At 48.6% G+C, this 14,614-nt stretch overlaps 1 protein-coding gene and 1 non-coding gene across 2 annotated transcripts; one reads left to right on the top strand and one right to left on the bottom strand.

The window, feature by feature from the left end:
* Nucleotides 1-950: 950 nt before the first annotated feature.
* On the bottom strand, nt 951-9,137 carry KRT32 (keratin 32). The gene is made up of 7 exons (XM_032279708.1): nt 8,590-9,137; nt 7,826-7,908; nt 7,505-7,661; nt 6,012-6,173; nt 5,808-5,933; nt 4,869-5,089; nt 951-1,655 (listed from the first exon to the last, which is right to left on the bottom strand). Exons 1-7 carry the CDS (start codon nt 9,055-9,057, stop codon nt 1,526-1,528), a joined length of 1,347 nt encoding a protein of 448 aa, XP_032135599.1. The 5' UTR covers nt 9,058-9,137; the 3' UTR covers nt 951-1,525.
* Nucleotides 9,138-9,707: 570 nt separating this feature from the next.
* Nucleotides 9,708-9,889, top strand: LOC116553595. The gene has a single exon (XR_004269828.1). It is a non-coding gene; the product is annotated as a U2 spliceosomal RNA (small nuclear RNA).
* The last annotated feature ends 4,725 nt before the right edge of the window (nt 9,890-14,614 follow it).

The raw sequence follows: 14,614 nt of genomic DNA, 5'->3' as shown, positions 1-14,614 counted from the left end.
CAGGAGCCCACTGCTCCAGCCAGCAAGGCCCCCAGGGCCTCCCACACATGACCCCGGCTCTCCTGAAGACCCCCACACACTTACTTACCTATCTGGTGCCCCATAGACCCCCTATTCAACCTCAAATACCCATTTCAAATGCCACCAGCTACAAGACTCATTTCAGATCTTCTCGGGCTAAGACTCTCTCCCAATTTTGACTAGTCTTTACTCTTTCCGGGTAGGAACTTGGCAGTTAGAATGGTTAAAATGACACTGCTGTGCTGCTAGACTTCGGCTCAAGTCTTTGTCCTTGCGTGTAACCTTGACCCACTGACTTGACCACCCTATGCCTCCATGTCCATGTCTAAAATGGACACTATGCATACCTTACAAGGTGGTCATGAAACTGCATAAGTTAATTTATGTAATATGCTCCACACAGTACTTGGTGCATTATGAGTGCTCAAGAAGTAGTAACCATTGTCAGCATTATTCTTGTTACTATTACATCGCCCTTACGGGGAAAGAAGCGCAGTCTTATGTGCACTGGTCTTAGCTCCTCCTGTAATTATAAGTGTCTGAATGGTCGTGATCACTTGCATTTTTTATACCCCCGCACCAAGCTGTCGTTTGTAAACAGGACTGTGAATGTGAATTGTCTGAGCATCTCTAGAGCCTGAAGGCCTCGATTTCAGTCCTGGGTCTGTCACTTACCAGCTGTGTGACTTCCAGCAAGTTTCTTAACTTCTCTGGGCCTCAGTTTCCTCATTTACCAAATGGATGAAATAATGGTATCTTTTTCATAGACTGCTGCAAGGAATGCCTCATTTAATCCAATGGGGCTTTACTAACAATGCATCTGGGAACTCTCCCCTGGATTAGCCAGCCTCTAATGCAGAACCTGCACCCAGTAGCTACTCAGTGAAGATATTTTGAAAGAATGAATGATCCCATTGTCCCAGCTGTAATGAGATTTAGAGGTGGGTTTATTACTCTCAATTACAGTAATTTGGCCTAAGTTTCTGGCATAACTATCTCCCTCCTCCCTTTATTCTTTTATGACTTGGCCCCAGAGCAATTGATTAGTTTTAACTGGTTTATGGCATGCGGGCCTTTTTAGTGAACACCTCTCAAGCCTCTGTGGAAGCAGAAGAGGCATAAAAACAAAGAAAGAATTTGCCCACGTTCCTCTTGAGACCTGTTGAGTAGGATTGGCTTATGGACGCAGCAGCATAAGTGACAAGCAGAGACAGACATGTTTGCAGGGCCATTGAGTGCCGCTCTATTTGCCAGTTAACTAAGAACACTCGCTCTTTGAGGCAGCACAGACAACCAGAAACATCACCAAAGAGAACAGTTCGCCCACGGGAAAAAGAGGCAGTTTCGAAGTGGTGAGGGCTGGAGCGTCCCCTGGAGTATCAGAGCTTGTTGCAGGTGATCCACGGTCCTGCTCAGAATATTCCTTGCTGGCCGGGGTTGCCCCTGCTCTTTTTGGTGGCCACAGAACACCAGGCCCTCCAGGATCCACTGATGCAGAGGGACTTCAGTAGTGGCCCGGGGGGCAGGGCGAGCAAGGCACGCAGACGGTGCGTGGCACACAGACGGTGCGGGACACACACAGGGAGGGTGCACAGGGGTTACAGGAGGGAGTGGAGCACGGGTTACAGGGAAGCCTGCAGGAGAAAGTCACAGAGGGACAGGATTAGTAGAGAAGGCCCATTCGGGCATAGGTCCTGCTGATTCTATCCCTCGGATGCCTCTCAACCCCATCTACCGTGCTTTCTCTGCCCAGCCTCCCTGGTCCCAGCCCCCACCATCTTTGCCCTAGTCACCTCTGTCCTCCTAACTGATCTCCCCAACCCTGCTTGAGCCCCTTCTAACCACTGTCCACTTAGTGGCCAGAGCAATCTTCTACAGTCACAAATCCAATTATGTTTCTCCCCTGCCTAAAACCTTCAGTGGCTTCCATTTGAGCTTAGGATGAAAAGCAGCTTCCTCTGGAAGCCATCATTCTCACAAACTAACACAGGAACAAAAAACCGAACACCTCATGTTCTCACTCATAAGTGGGAGTTGAACGAAGAGAACACAAGGACACAGGGAGGGGAACATCACACACCAGGTACTGTCAGGGAGTCAGGGGCAAGGGGAGGGAGAACATTAGGACAAATACCTACTGCATGCAGGGCTTAAAACCTAGATGAATGGTTGAGAGGTGCAAGCAACCGCCATGGCACGTGTATACCTATGTTACAAACCCACACGTTCTGCACATGTATTCCAAACTTAAAGTAAAATAAAAAAATAAAGAAAAGCAGCTTCCTTAATAGGACCTGCATGATCCTGCTCCCACCTCTTGCCCCAGCCTCACTCAGCTCCGTTGCTCTTGGAGCTGCAGGTACTCTGACCTTCTTCCAGCTACTGCAGGGACTATACTGCTCAGGCCACAGGACCTGTGCCCTGCATCCTACATCTCTGGAACCCTCTTCCCTCTCCACTCACCTACATTTCTTCTTTAAGAGTTTAACTCAAATGTCACATCCTCCTTGAAGACTCCCCATCTCTCTGAGACAAAGCCCCCATGGTACAGGTATCTCCTTTCATCGTGATTAGTAATCCTTCTATTATGGTCTGTTTCCCCTGCCAGGCAGTGAGGCCAGCAGCCACATACACATGCCCACCCTGCATACCTGGCATATAATAGGCACCAAATAAGAATATTTTGATAAGACAAAATAACAAATTGTAGAGAGTAAAAATTCCTCCTCAAAGTCTCACTTATTGTTTAATAATAATATATGTTAGAAATAATAGTTTCTTTTAAAGACTAACTTTCTTCAAAGCTTCTTGCTTTATGCTAGTAACTCTTTGTTAAGCCCTATCCTATGTAGCTGTTAGATATAAGAGAATAAGTACATTCTATGTCCTTATACTTTAACCAAGATAGTTGTGCTAGACATGCTCACAAGCACATAGTACATTCTTTGTCCTTGTACTTTAATGAAGATACTTATGTTATTACTTTTCTAAGTCCTTTTGCAAGCAACTTCCTGTCCCTTCCTTATTTAGACTCCCTCTTTTCCTTTGTTCTCCATTGTCTTTACCTGTTAAGAAAAGCTTTAATTTGTTGGCCAATTGGGTTTAGTTTAGATTGTGAGGTCTGGCTCTAACCAATTGAGATCAGACACAGCAGTAAGGACCCAATGCATAAGGAGTAAATATGCCTGACTTTCCTTCGTTCATTACACTCTCGTGGCAAGACTGCTGGCAAGTAGCACCCTTTCTGCAGAAAGTAAAATTGCCTTGCTGAGAGATCGTTTGTCTCAGTGCTGATTTCTCTTTGCAGCACCAAGCATCTGTTTCCAACATAAATGAATGAAGAACGAATACATGGTAAAAGGATTAAGGATGATCTCAGAGATTGACAGGCATGCACTTAAAACCAGAAACAACACACTGGATATTGGATGGAAACCCAATAGCTCAGAGAACCAATGGGAGGCCTGAGGATCACATGCAACCTGAAATGTGTTCCATTTGCTTGGCACTGTATTTTCTTTAACTTGTTGAAAATATTTAAGCATCAGGAGAATTTAACATTTTTAAAAATCCAGATTCTCAGCTTCCTTGGAACTATCGGAAGATCCAGCAATACTGGACCTGCTTCTCACAGAATGGAAATGGCCCTGAGGACATGGCACTGCCTGGATTGGACAAGGCAAGAGCTGTCTGCTTTTCCACAGTCTCCATATGACCCACATCATTCATGCATGTTAATGACCTGGCCCTTGCAAATATTTGACTTTGCAACACTTGCCCTGAAGTTATAGGTTCTGAATGGTAGAGAAGCAGGGCTAAATGCAGAATAAGAAACGGCTACATCAGTCACTAGTCCACCAGGTGTCCATGACCCAGAGGTACCCTGCATTCAGACAGCCACTAAGTCCTGCTGATTCTACCTGCACAGTGTCTAGAGCTGATGCCTCTGCTGCCCTAACTCAGGCCCTCCCCACTGCTTACCTAGGCTGTGGCCAGGGTCTCCTGAATACTTTCTCTGCCTGGTTCCCCTCCCTCTACTCAGTTCTTCCTGCTGCTATCAGGGCCATATTCTTGAGGAAGAGCTTTGAGCTTGAGGGACATTTACTGAGGATCTACTGTGTGCCATGTACAGGGAATAAAAATGTATTATAATGTCTCTGCATTCTAGATGTTTATGATCTAGTGGAGAAGACACATAGTAAATTCTCTCATTTCCTCCTCAAAAAAACAGTAAGGCCTTCCACTTGCCTATAAAATAAAGCCCTCCCTTCCCCGCACGACCTGTGTCGTTCTCCATAAACGGGCCACAGCTGATCTTTCCTGTCCTGCTCCCCACTAGGGCTCAATTACACGAGGCTACTGATCATCCTCCTAATATGCCAAAACCTCCATTCTGAGAGCAATGGAGCTATGAGGTGAGGCTGGGGTAAGAGGTGGGAGCAGGATTGTGCAGGTCCTATTAACAAAGCTGCCTTTCATTCTAAGCTCCCTACATGCCACCACCTCGTCACCTGTCTGCCTATCTCCCTGAACACATGGAAACAATAGGAGAGCATATGCCCTGCCTTCCTCTGTCTTGGTATCCTCCATAAAGCCTGCCCCATGGCGGGCAGTTAGAAGGTGTTTGCCACCTTAGAATGAGACACAATGGTCTCCAAGGGGCCTGGTACAGGATGGCAGCATGAAAACCACTGCCTGACTTCTTTCAGAGCATACCATCTCCTTAATGGCTCCATGGTAGGATAGGGTTCTAAGCTGATGGTCCCTCAAGGGTAGATCCAGTTGCTTCCTATAACCTCCCAGAATCCCCGCCCCCATCTCTCTGAGCCTCAGCTGTGCCTACGTACTTGCTGTCCTCGCTCTCCAGCAGGTTCCGGTACGTGTTGATCTCACACTCCAGCCGGGCCCGGACATCCAGCAGCACCTGGTACTCCTGGTTCTGCCGCTCCAGGTCAGCCCGGATCTCTGCCAGCTGGGCCTCCACGTTGGTGATCATGCACTGCATCTGGGCCAGCTGGGAGCTGTAGCGGGCCTCACTCTCCGTCAGCGTGTTTTCCAGGGAGTCCCTCTAAGGCAAAGGAAGACATAACCATGAGGAAAGGAGCTATTTGTCATGATCTGCTTCAGAAAGAAACAAGAAGAGCCAAACCTCCCTTTGGTGCTGGGAATGAGCCTTCCCTTCCTGAGTCACTGTGGAAACGGAAGCCCAGAAAGGTCAAATGACTGGTTCAAAGGTAAACAGCTGGTACGTGATGGAACCACAGTTTCAATTCGTAAGTCTGATCCTAAATTTCTCCTTCCTTCTGCAACCTTTGTCTGGCCTCGGGCTTTGGATCTGAGATTTCCCAAGTACCTCCCTGATGGCAGCATTTAGAACAGTGGTTTTCAACCCTGGCTGCACATTAGAGCCACATGGGGGCCCTCAAAATATACTCATGACCTGACGTCACCTCCAGAGACTCTGGTTGAATTGGTCCAGAGAAGAGCCTGGGCATCAGGATGGGTGATACTGAGATTCCCAGGTTCAGAAAGGCAGGCTAAGCACAGAACAAGTCTTCTTGTGGAGTCAAGTTTGACAGTGGCCACATAACACATGTCTGATTTGAAATATGCCTCTTTTATCTCTGAGCTGGATCTCGGACGAAGTCTCCCTCCAGGAAAGGTCAACAGGATTAGCATCCACAGTGGCTGGGATCTGGGCCTCCTCTTCCTCCTTCCTGGAGGCCCATACCTATGCTCAGTATGCCTAGGATCCAGAGGGAGGGTGCCCACCCAGCAGCTCTCACCAGGCTGTGCTGGGCCTGCAGCTCGATCTCCAGCGTATTGACCGTGCGTCTCAAGTCAATGATGTCTGACTGGTAGTTCTGAAGCTGCTCAGAGCTTGTGGCCACCTGCTGGTTAAGCTCCTCCATCTGCGGTAGGGGGAAGGAGAAGGTTGGAGTCCCTTCCTAGGGACATGGAGGAGGCTGCCCCCACCGTGAGAGTCCCACCTGCATATTGAACCATTCCTCCACGTCCCTGTGATTGGCCTCCACCATGGTCTCGTACTGACACCGCATCTCCTCCAGCACCCTGGTCAGGTCCACCGGGGGCGCGGCATCCACCTCGATGTTAAGGCGGTCCCCAAGCTGGCATCGAAGGGAACCAACTTCCTGAAAAGGCACAAGAACTCCAGGCAAGTGTGACAATCATACGATCCTGCCTCACCTCCCCAGGAGACATGAAAAGATGCAACAGAAGATGCTGAAGACGGAAGTATTAGACGGCCCCCAAGGACTGCAGTCCACCCGGCAGCATCCCAGTGCTCTTCAGACTCCAGCTGAATACCCCTGTGACAGGAACCTCACTGCAGCACATTTCCTATTACTTTGGCAGACGCCAAGAGCAGCGTCCTGGTTTGTTGGATGCATCTGGGCTAAAATGGGAAACCGGTCCCCCTAGTATTCCCAGCCACCCTCCCAGCCTGTGTTCATCCTGGGAGGAGGGTAGCAGGAGCCCAGCTTGACTAGTTCAAGGCCCAGGTTAGGGCAGCTGCCTCCCAGGCTTGGCTGCCAAAGAGGGAAAGTTATCACTGAGGCTGCCGGGGTGTGTGATAACTTCTCATTAGTGGCTTCTTGGTGTCGTTCCCAGTTCTCTGATTTGAGTGAGATGAGTCAGGCACCCGGGGGTGCTCAGTGAGTACGTGGTTACTGGCTGTTACTTTACACTTAAGCCTGAGGAAACCCAGCCAAGATTCAGAGGCACTTGTTCATTCAAATCCCAAGTCAAGAGGTTGAGAGTCAACCAGGGAGGAGGGGAAAAAATGCCATGGCTCAGGTGGGCTTGGCAGCACACAGGTGCCCAAAGCAGAGGGCTTTCCCTCTGAGAAATTTCAGGAGATAAGGAAAAAACAAAGTGAAGGGTTTGCCTGTGGCTTCAGCTTGAGTAGTTTATGTGCAAATAGAAGAGAGGACAAAATAAGGATGGGGGCCAAGGAGGAGACCACTGCAGCTCTACGCCCTCTCGGAAGAGATGGGACTGCTTCTGAGAGTTTGGCCAGGCAGAGATGGACAGGCCATTCAACATGAGATCCGGAACACAACTCACCCCTGGCACCACTGCACCACTCCACCTCTGGTGTGTGGCTCTCGAGAAAACATGTGCAGTCACCAGGAATGAGCGCGTGGCAGTCACTAGCCCAGGAAATGCAGAAGGGAAGGGGACTATACTTCTGAGCACTGAGCAAGTGGCGGGTGTTTCATACCCATGCCTTGGGGATTTCCATGTTCATATCCGATCCATTAAATCCTCACAATAACCCTCCATGATAGTGCCGTACCCATTTTACAGAGGAGGAGGCTCAGGAAGATTCCATAAATTGGGCATATTCACTGAAACAACATGTGTCAGGCTTGGGAATTCAACCCATGTTTATCCAACCCCATACCCCACGTTCTTTCCCCTCTGCTTCCCGGGGCCACTTCAGCGTGACTTCCAGCCTCACCTCCTCGTGGTTCTTTTTGAGGCACATCAGTTCCTCCTTTAGGGACTCCACCTGGGCCTCCAGGTCGGCCTTGCACAGAGTGAGATCATCCAGGACCCTGCGCAGGCCGTTGATGTCGGCCTCCACCAGCTGCCGCATGGCCAGCTCCGCCTCGTACCTGCACAGGGACAGGGTCAGCAACCGAGGGTCAAACTGAATGCAGAACTCAGGGAAGGCCTTAGACTGCCGGCACTTCCCAACCCTCCGTGAAACTAATGGAAACCTGCCAGAGAGCCTGTGAGGACAGGACCTCCCCCAACCCCGTCCCCTGGCCAAACTCACTTGGCCCTGAAGTCGTCGGCAGCTAGCTTGGCGTTATCAATGTTCACGACCATCCTGGAGTTGTCTGCCTTGGTACACAGAATCTGTGGGCCAGGGCACATGGAGAGGGTTAGTTCAGGGTGAGAAGAAGGAAGAAGAATCCAAATGAGGAGAAGACAGCAGCAAAGGTAGCATCCAGCACCCCAGCAGCCAGCCCTGCAGAAGGCCCTCTTCCCCAGAACTCTGGAAGATATTTAGTGAATTGCTAGTCCTTGAAGAACTTGAGATGTATTCTTTAGGAGCCTGGAGCTTTGTAAATTCAAATTCCCCATTTTGGATGCGCTAAGCAATGTGGAAGGAGAGAATCTCATGTCTGAAGTCATTCATGTGACAGTTAGAAGGGTCCTTGACGTTTACTGAAAACTCACCGTGGACCAAGGGCTGTTCCAAGCACTTGACCTGCATCATCTCATCGAATCCTTTGACAACCCCATTAGATAATGACCATTATCATCCCTGTTTTACAGATGAGAAAACTGAGGCCTGGGGAAGGGAAGGGACCTCCCAAAGTCATGCATTGAGGCAACGGTAGAATTGAGACTAAATCCCAGATCTCTCCACCTGAAAGCCTCAGGCCAAGTGCTCACATTATAAAATAACCCTGTGCCCTAGGGAGGTCTCTTTGTCCTGAACATAGCTTAATAAGCTAACGAGATTCAAATCTGGAATGCCAGCTAGTCCAGATCCCTTCCCAGAGAGCCTGTTCACCTCGCCACTGCCCTCACCTTCTGCTGGAGCTCCTCAATGGTCCTGAAATGAGACTGGTAGTCAGGAGTCATGGTGAGCACCTGGGAGTGAGAGGCCTCTTGGATCCTGCTCTCCAGCTCCGCGTTCTCCCGCTCCAGCTCTCGAACCCTCGCCAGGTAGCTGGCCAGGCGGTCATTCAGGAACTGCATGGTTTCCTTCTCATTGCCATTGAAGGCCCCTTCACTGTACCAGCCGCCGGGGCCCATGGCGCTGGAGATGCCACTGGCTGGCCAGCGGGAACTGGATAAATAGGTTTTGGAGATGCAGCTGGATGGCCGGAAGGTGGTGGGCATGCAGACAGAAGGCAGGCATGCCATGGGCTGGTAGACATAGCCCAGGCACAGCTCAGGCCGGCAGTTCACACTGCCGGAACAGACCGAGGCAGGCCGGGGGCAGCTCTTGAGAGAGGCTTGCAAGTTGCTGGTGACGCAGCAGGCGGATGTCATGTTGGAGAAGCCCTTTCTCCTCCACCACAGCTGCCTGGATGTCTACAGACCCCATGCTGCCCTTGCCATTTATGCCCTTGCAGTGAGGGGGCTCATGATAGAAATTCCTCATTGGGTGGTGTTGATGTTTACACTCAGCCCCAGAGGAAGCTGCTAATTAATTTGTAATTTGATTTCCAATGATGAGTTCCTTTCCTCATAAAAGAGCCCAACCTTATCATTTGGCTAAAGCAGGAGTCTGGGCTCCTGTCACTGATCACCATGAGAGAGCTTCAGAACACATCTTCAAAGGGTCAGCTGCACGCCTGGGCCCTCATTACTAGGGCAGGGCCTCCAGGAAACCGCTGGGACCTGGCCTGTGCCTCCATTGGCTTTGCCCACTGCACCCCCGCATGCTCCAGCCCTGAGAAAGCCTGCAGGTCTGTGTGGCAGCAGCTGCCTCTTTTAATGAAGGTCTTCCCTGTGGGAAGAGGCCTGATCATTTAACAAGGAAATGTGTGGGTGGTAGAAACTGCTCCGATACTGGCAGCCACATAAATCCAGGCAGAAAGGAAAAGGAGCCTCAGAGGCTTTCTAACAGGCCTCATCTTCCTGCCAAGGGGAAGCAAATAACATCAGTGGGGAGAGAATGAACTCAAGACACAGGCAGCCTCACTTCTCAGCCTTTTTAGGTAAGATCAAGTGTGGTATCAGTTTAATATCTGATATGTCCTCTATCCAAGAACAATATAGTAAATGAATTTTTGGAGCAGGGAGATGGAATAGGAGCTTGCTCTGTCCACTCTATGCATTGACCTGGTATTGCAGTACTTCCAGGAATGGTGCACCCCTTCAAATGCCAAAAAAAAAATAAAGACCCAAACAGAAGCCTAAGAATCAGGTACGTCTTTCCAGTTGGACCCTTCCTCTTGGAAAAACCCATATCATGAACATCTCCAGGTGGCAGCTGCCCTGTCTTGACCCTCTCTGGACCATCCATTCAGTTATCACCACACCACATACACAATTGTCAAGTCCTCAATAACTGTTTGTTGAACAGACTGAGATAGAACAGTTGGAACAGGCTCTACTTTTACTCTCTGTTGTGGCGGATGAGGAAGGCTCACTTCAGGATCTCAGAGCATGGAAGCAGTGTGAATCAACTCCCTTGGGAAAGGACAGTCTATAGCCCTGGAATGAGCTAAGCCAGGAGACGGGGAGCAGATTTGCCCAACTATAGAAGCCTTGGGCATTCACTTAAGAAGGTAACATGCTGGAGCGTGGTTTTGGGTCCTGGCTGCAAAAGCTGTGAGCTTCACATTTAGTATGTGTGTGTTCTGGCGACTTTTTTATTCAGTAATCTTCTTGATATAATGTTGAGGCATAAGTACTTGCCTTATGTTTCATGCATTCCCAGAAGTGTCAGTACAAGAACAGGAAAGGGAAAATGCCACCTAGCCCCTTCACTGCATAAAAAAAGTAGAGCATAGAGATGGTGCTTCTGACTTGCCATGTGACCTTGGGAAAGTCATTTTGTCTCTCCAGACCTCAGTTTCCTCATGCCAGTCGAAAGGGTCAGATTGATTACTCTCACAATTTGATTCTCTGCAACAGCCATAAATTTCAGGACCTTGTCTGGATTACCTGTTTAGAGGAGATGATAGCATCAGATGGAAGGAGGTGTGCTGGCAATACCAACTACATGGGATGAGACTTATCAGGCCACCCTTCAGAATCATAGCCAGAACTTGTGGAACGTACACGACTGCCAGGCGTGGTGTTGAGTGCTTGGCATTAATTTTCCCATTTAATCCTCTGACCCAAAAACTGTGATTATTATTTTAATAAGGTGTTATCAGTGGTTCTCAAAGTGTAGTTCCTAGACCAGCAGCCTCAACCTGACTCAGGAACGTGTTAGAAATGCAATTTTTCACCCTAGAAGAACACCTAGGCAACATCATTCATGACATAGGCATAGGCAAAGACTTCATAACCAAAACACCAAAGGCAATTTCAGCAAGAACCAAAGTTGACACATAGGATCTATTTAAACTAAAGAGCTTCTGAACAGCAAAAGAAACTAGCATCACAGTCAACAGGCAACCTACAGAATGGGAGAAAAATTCTGCAATCTACCCACCTGACAAAGGTCTAATATCCAGAATCTACAAGGAGCTTAAATAAATCAACAAGCACCCAGAGCTCATACATCCTCCTGGGAGACACAACGCTATTAGTGCTCAAAGCATCTCTGAAACCCGCCTTTGTGAAATACTGAATAACTCAAAGGTAAAAAGCACCATCTTGCCATCTTCCATATTTGAGCAATACCCAACCTATTTTTAAAGTGTTTCTTTTCTCACTTGAACTGTTTAACCAGGGGAACTACATATGTATTTTGGGACCCTCACCCACAAAGTTATTTAGAATCAGATTAGGATATTACAAGTCAGGTGCCTGCAAATGCTAACAGTGACCATGGTGCGGGTGCCCGGCTCCTACTGCTGCCCTCTGACGTCTAACCAAGGTTAATGGCTCCCATCACGGTGTGTGCTGTGCTTTGTGCCAAGGCCACTCCCCGAGTCCGCAGATTGTCCCCAGATAACCAACCTGCTAATTATGTCTTCTTTCCTTGAGATGATGTTGATATTATCTCCCCTGCTGTGGGTTGATGTTGTCTATCATCACATCTCAGTCTTAAATTCTTAAAAAATTTTATTTTTTTCAAAGACAGAGTCTCACTCTGTCACCCCAGCTGGAATGCAGTGGCACAATCATGGCTCACTGAAGCCTTGAACTCCCCGGGCTCAGGCTATCCTCCCACCTCAGCCTCTTGAGTAGATGGGACTACAGGCACACACCACCACGCATGGCTAATTTTTGTATTATTTGTAGAGACAGGGTTTTGCTGGGTTATCCAGGTTGGTCTTGAACTCCTGGGTTACAGTGATCCGCCCATCTCAGCCTCCCACATTGCTGGGATTATAGGTGTGAGCCGCTGTGCCTGGCCAGTCTTAAATTCTTGTGGTCTCATATTCTAGTTCATTTAATGCTTCCTTCTTTGTTGTTGATGTCCTGCAGCTTAGGCAGGAGACCTTGAAAGATCATCTGAGTGGCACTCCATGCTGTGCTCGGAATATCTTAGACCCAGTGTGTGGACTCTAACCTCTCTTTCCTCAGGGTGAGTTCATTCCCAGGAGCCACCTACATGCTTCATGTAAATCACCCTGTTCAACTTATCTTGGCAGTTCTCCACACATGCTAGGATCACTGTCCACTGATAGTTACCTCTCAGCTGCCTTCAACGGGAACAGTACCTCCCAAATATCCTGTTGCATGCTTTGTGAGTGAGAGCTCAAAGTTCCCAACACAGTAAATACACTTTGTTCTTAGTGTTCAATGTATAAAATATTAAGCAAAACTTGTATCTACGTTTGATGGCTTTGTGTCAGTGGTAAACATGGGTCTAGGGAAAGCAGTCCTTAGTTCTTATCTCTGCCATGGTGCTTTCCTTGGAGGATAAGAAAAAGGAATGTCAGGGAGATCGCTTTTCTCAGGACAAAGGCAAATTGCTCTTCTGAAATATCTGGGAAGCGTCAGTGTCACCAATGAGAAATAAAACTAAAATCCCAAGCCCCAGTTGACTGAACGGACCCTGTCTTGGCCGAGGAGACCAAAGGGAAACCTTAAAAACAGAGTCACATGTATGTTTACTGCAGCACTGTTCACAATAGCAAAGACTTGGCACCAACCCAAATGCCCATCAATGGTAGGCTGGAAAAAGAAAATGTGGCACATATACACCATGGAATACTATGCAGCCACCAAAAAGGAAAAAATAACAAATGTAAAATTTATTTCACATATTTGAAATCAAAAGAGAGAGAAAAGGCATAAATGAGAAAGTCAATAGCATAATGGGGGGCTGGGCACAGTGGCTCACGCCTGTAATCCCAGCACTTTGGGAGGCTGAGACAGGCAGATCATGAGGTCAAGAGATCAACACCATCCTGGCCAACATGGTGAAACCCATCTCTACTAAAAAATACAAAAATTAGCTGGACGTGGTGTCATGCACCTGTAGTCCCAGCTACTCAGGAGGCTGAGGCCAAAGAATCGCTTGAACCCAGGAGGCAGAGGTTGCAGTGAGCCAAGATCATGCCACTGTACTCCAGCCTGGGTGACAGAGCGAGACTCCATGTCAAGCATAATAGGGACCAGGCCTAGTAGTGCTAGAGTCTATGTCAGAGTTCCCCTGAGCCTCCTGCAGTGGGTTGGAGTCAGGTGGAGGACCTTTCAGCAACCCAATTGCAACTCCCAAGTGGATTGCCAAAAGATCCTCCACCTGACAAACAAGCTCTCAACCCTGGTTGCATGTTCATATCACCCAGGGAGCTTTCAAAAATCCCAATATCAGGTCATATCCCAGACCAACTAAAGCAGAATCTCTAGGTCTCAGAGCAGGCATCGGTATTTTTTAAAGCCCTCCAGGTCATTCCAATGTACAGGCAAGGTTGAGAACTCGTGGTTGAGTAGAAACAGTGTTATAATTAAAAAGCACAAGCAAATGAGGTAAATAGTAATTAGAAGTAGGGTTATACATGATTTAGTTAGCTACATCTTGGAGGGAGCTAGAATGGGTTTGGAAAGGGCTTGTGCCACAGAGAACACCAAAAAGAAGAGTGTGACCTATACACAGCACAGTTAACTGGAGCCCATGTGCGCCAGGCAGCACCCACATGCTGCTGACCATGAGGCTCCCTGCTGACTTTGCTCAGAATAGGAATTGGATAATGAACCATGCAACTGCACATTCACTTTAGCTGGCCTGGTTTACCAGGAAGGAAATGTCAGAAATGAAACCCTGGGCACAGAAATGTGGATACCCCACCTCATAGCAATCCAGCCATCCAGCTGGAAGAGAGAGTTGGTAGTGATGACCCATCTTCAAATACCCTCCATGTGCTGGGCGAAGCATTGGGGACTTCATAGCATCAGTGTCATGCTCTCTGTTTTACTGAGGCTCAGAAAGGGACTATGACCTGCTAAAGCTCCCACATGTAGTTAGTGGTGGGTGGAAATTTGAACCCAGGTCCATCCGACGCCACATTCAGAGCCCACGTTCATTGCACTAATGTCAAGGCCCCCTTCAGCCAGTCTCCTGCCACCACTGAGGTAGAAAAGAAACAACGTGGCAAGTGAGCGTCCTTCCTGTTTCTTCTCAAAGCCTCCCTCCTACACAGACCAGTCCTTCCCAGGTACCTAACACACCTCCTGGCACAGGGGGATGCTCGGTAAGGGTTTATTGAGTGAAGTGAATGATCCTGAGGCAACCACCCCTTTCAGAGCCTAAGCCTCAGCAAAATTAGCGAAGGGGTTCCAAAACGACCAGCACGGAGGTGGTGCCAGATGCCGGGAGCAAGGGGGACTGGGAGCAACCAAAGGGGGGCTAGAGAGGGGAGGATTCTGTGTTCAAATCACAATGAACTATACCAGACGTCCTCAAGGACGAGGGTCTCCAGCTTGCCTTGGTCAGCATCTTCCAGCTGTCTTCTCTCCCCCCTGGACATAACTACAG

The sequence above is a fragment of the Sapajus apella genome, unplaced genomic scaffold (genome assembly GCF_009761245.1).
Source record: "Sapajus apella isolate SASKATOON/1434 unplaced genomic scaffold, GSC_monkey_1.0 scaffold12, whole genome shotgun sequence".
Taxonomy (NCBI): Eukaryota; Metazoa; Chordata; class Mammalia; order Primates; family Cebidae; genus Sapajus; species Sapajus apella.
This window is presented reverse-complemented; position numbering and strand designations above follow the sequence as displayed.

Excerpts from the sequence above, each read along its gene's own strand:
- KRT32 (XM_032279708.1), bottom strand. The coding sequence starts at position 9,057 with ATGACATCCGCCTGCTGCGTCACCAGCAACTTGCAAGCCTCTCTCAAG. Across the intron at positions 7,909-8,589 it reads TTGAGGAGCTCCAGCAGAAG|ATTCTGTGTACCAAGGCAGA; the intron begins GTGAGGGCAGTG and ends CCTGGCCCACAG. Across the intron at positions 1,656-4,868 it reads CTGGAGAGCGAGGACAGCAA|GCTTCCCTGTAACCCGTGCT; the intron begins GTACGTAGGCAC and ends TTTCTCCTGCAG.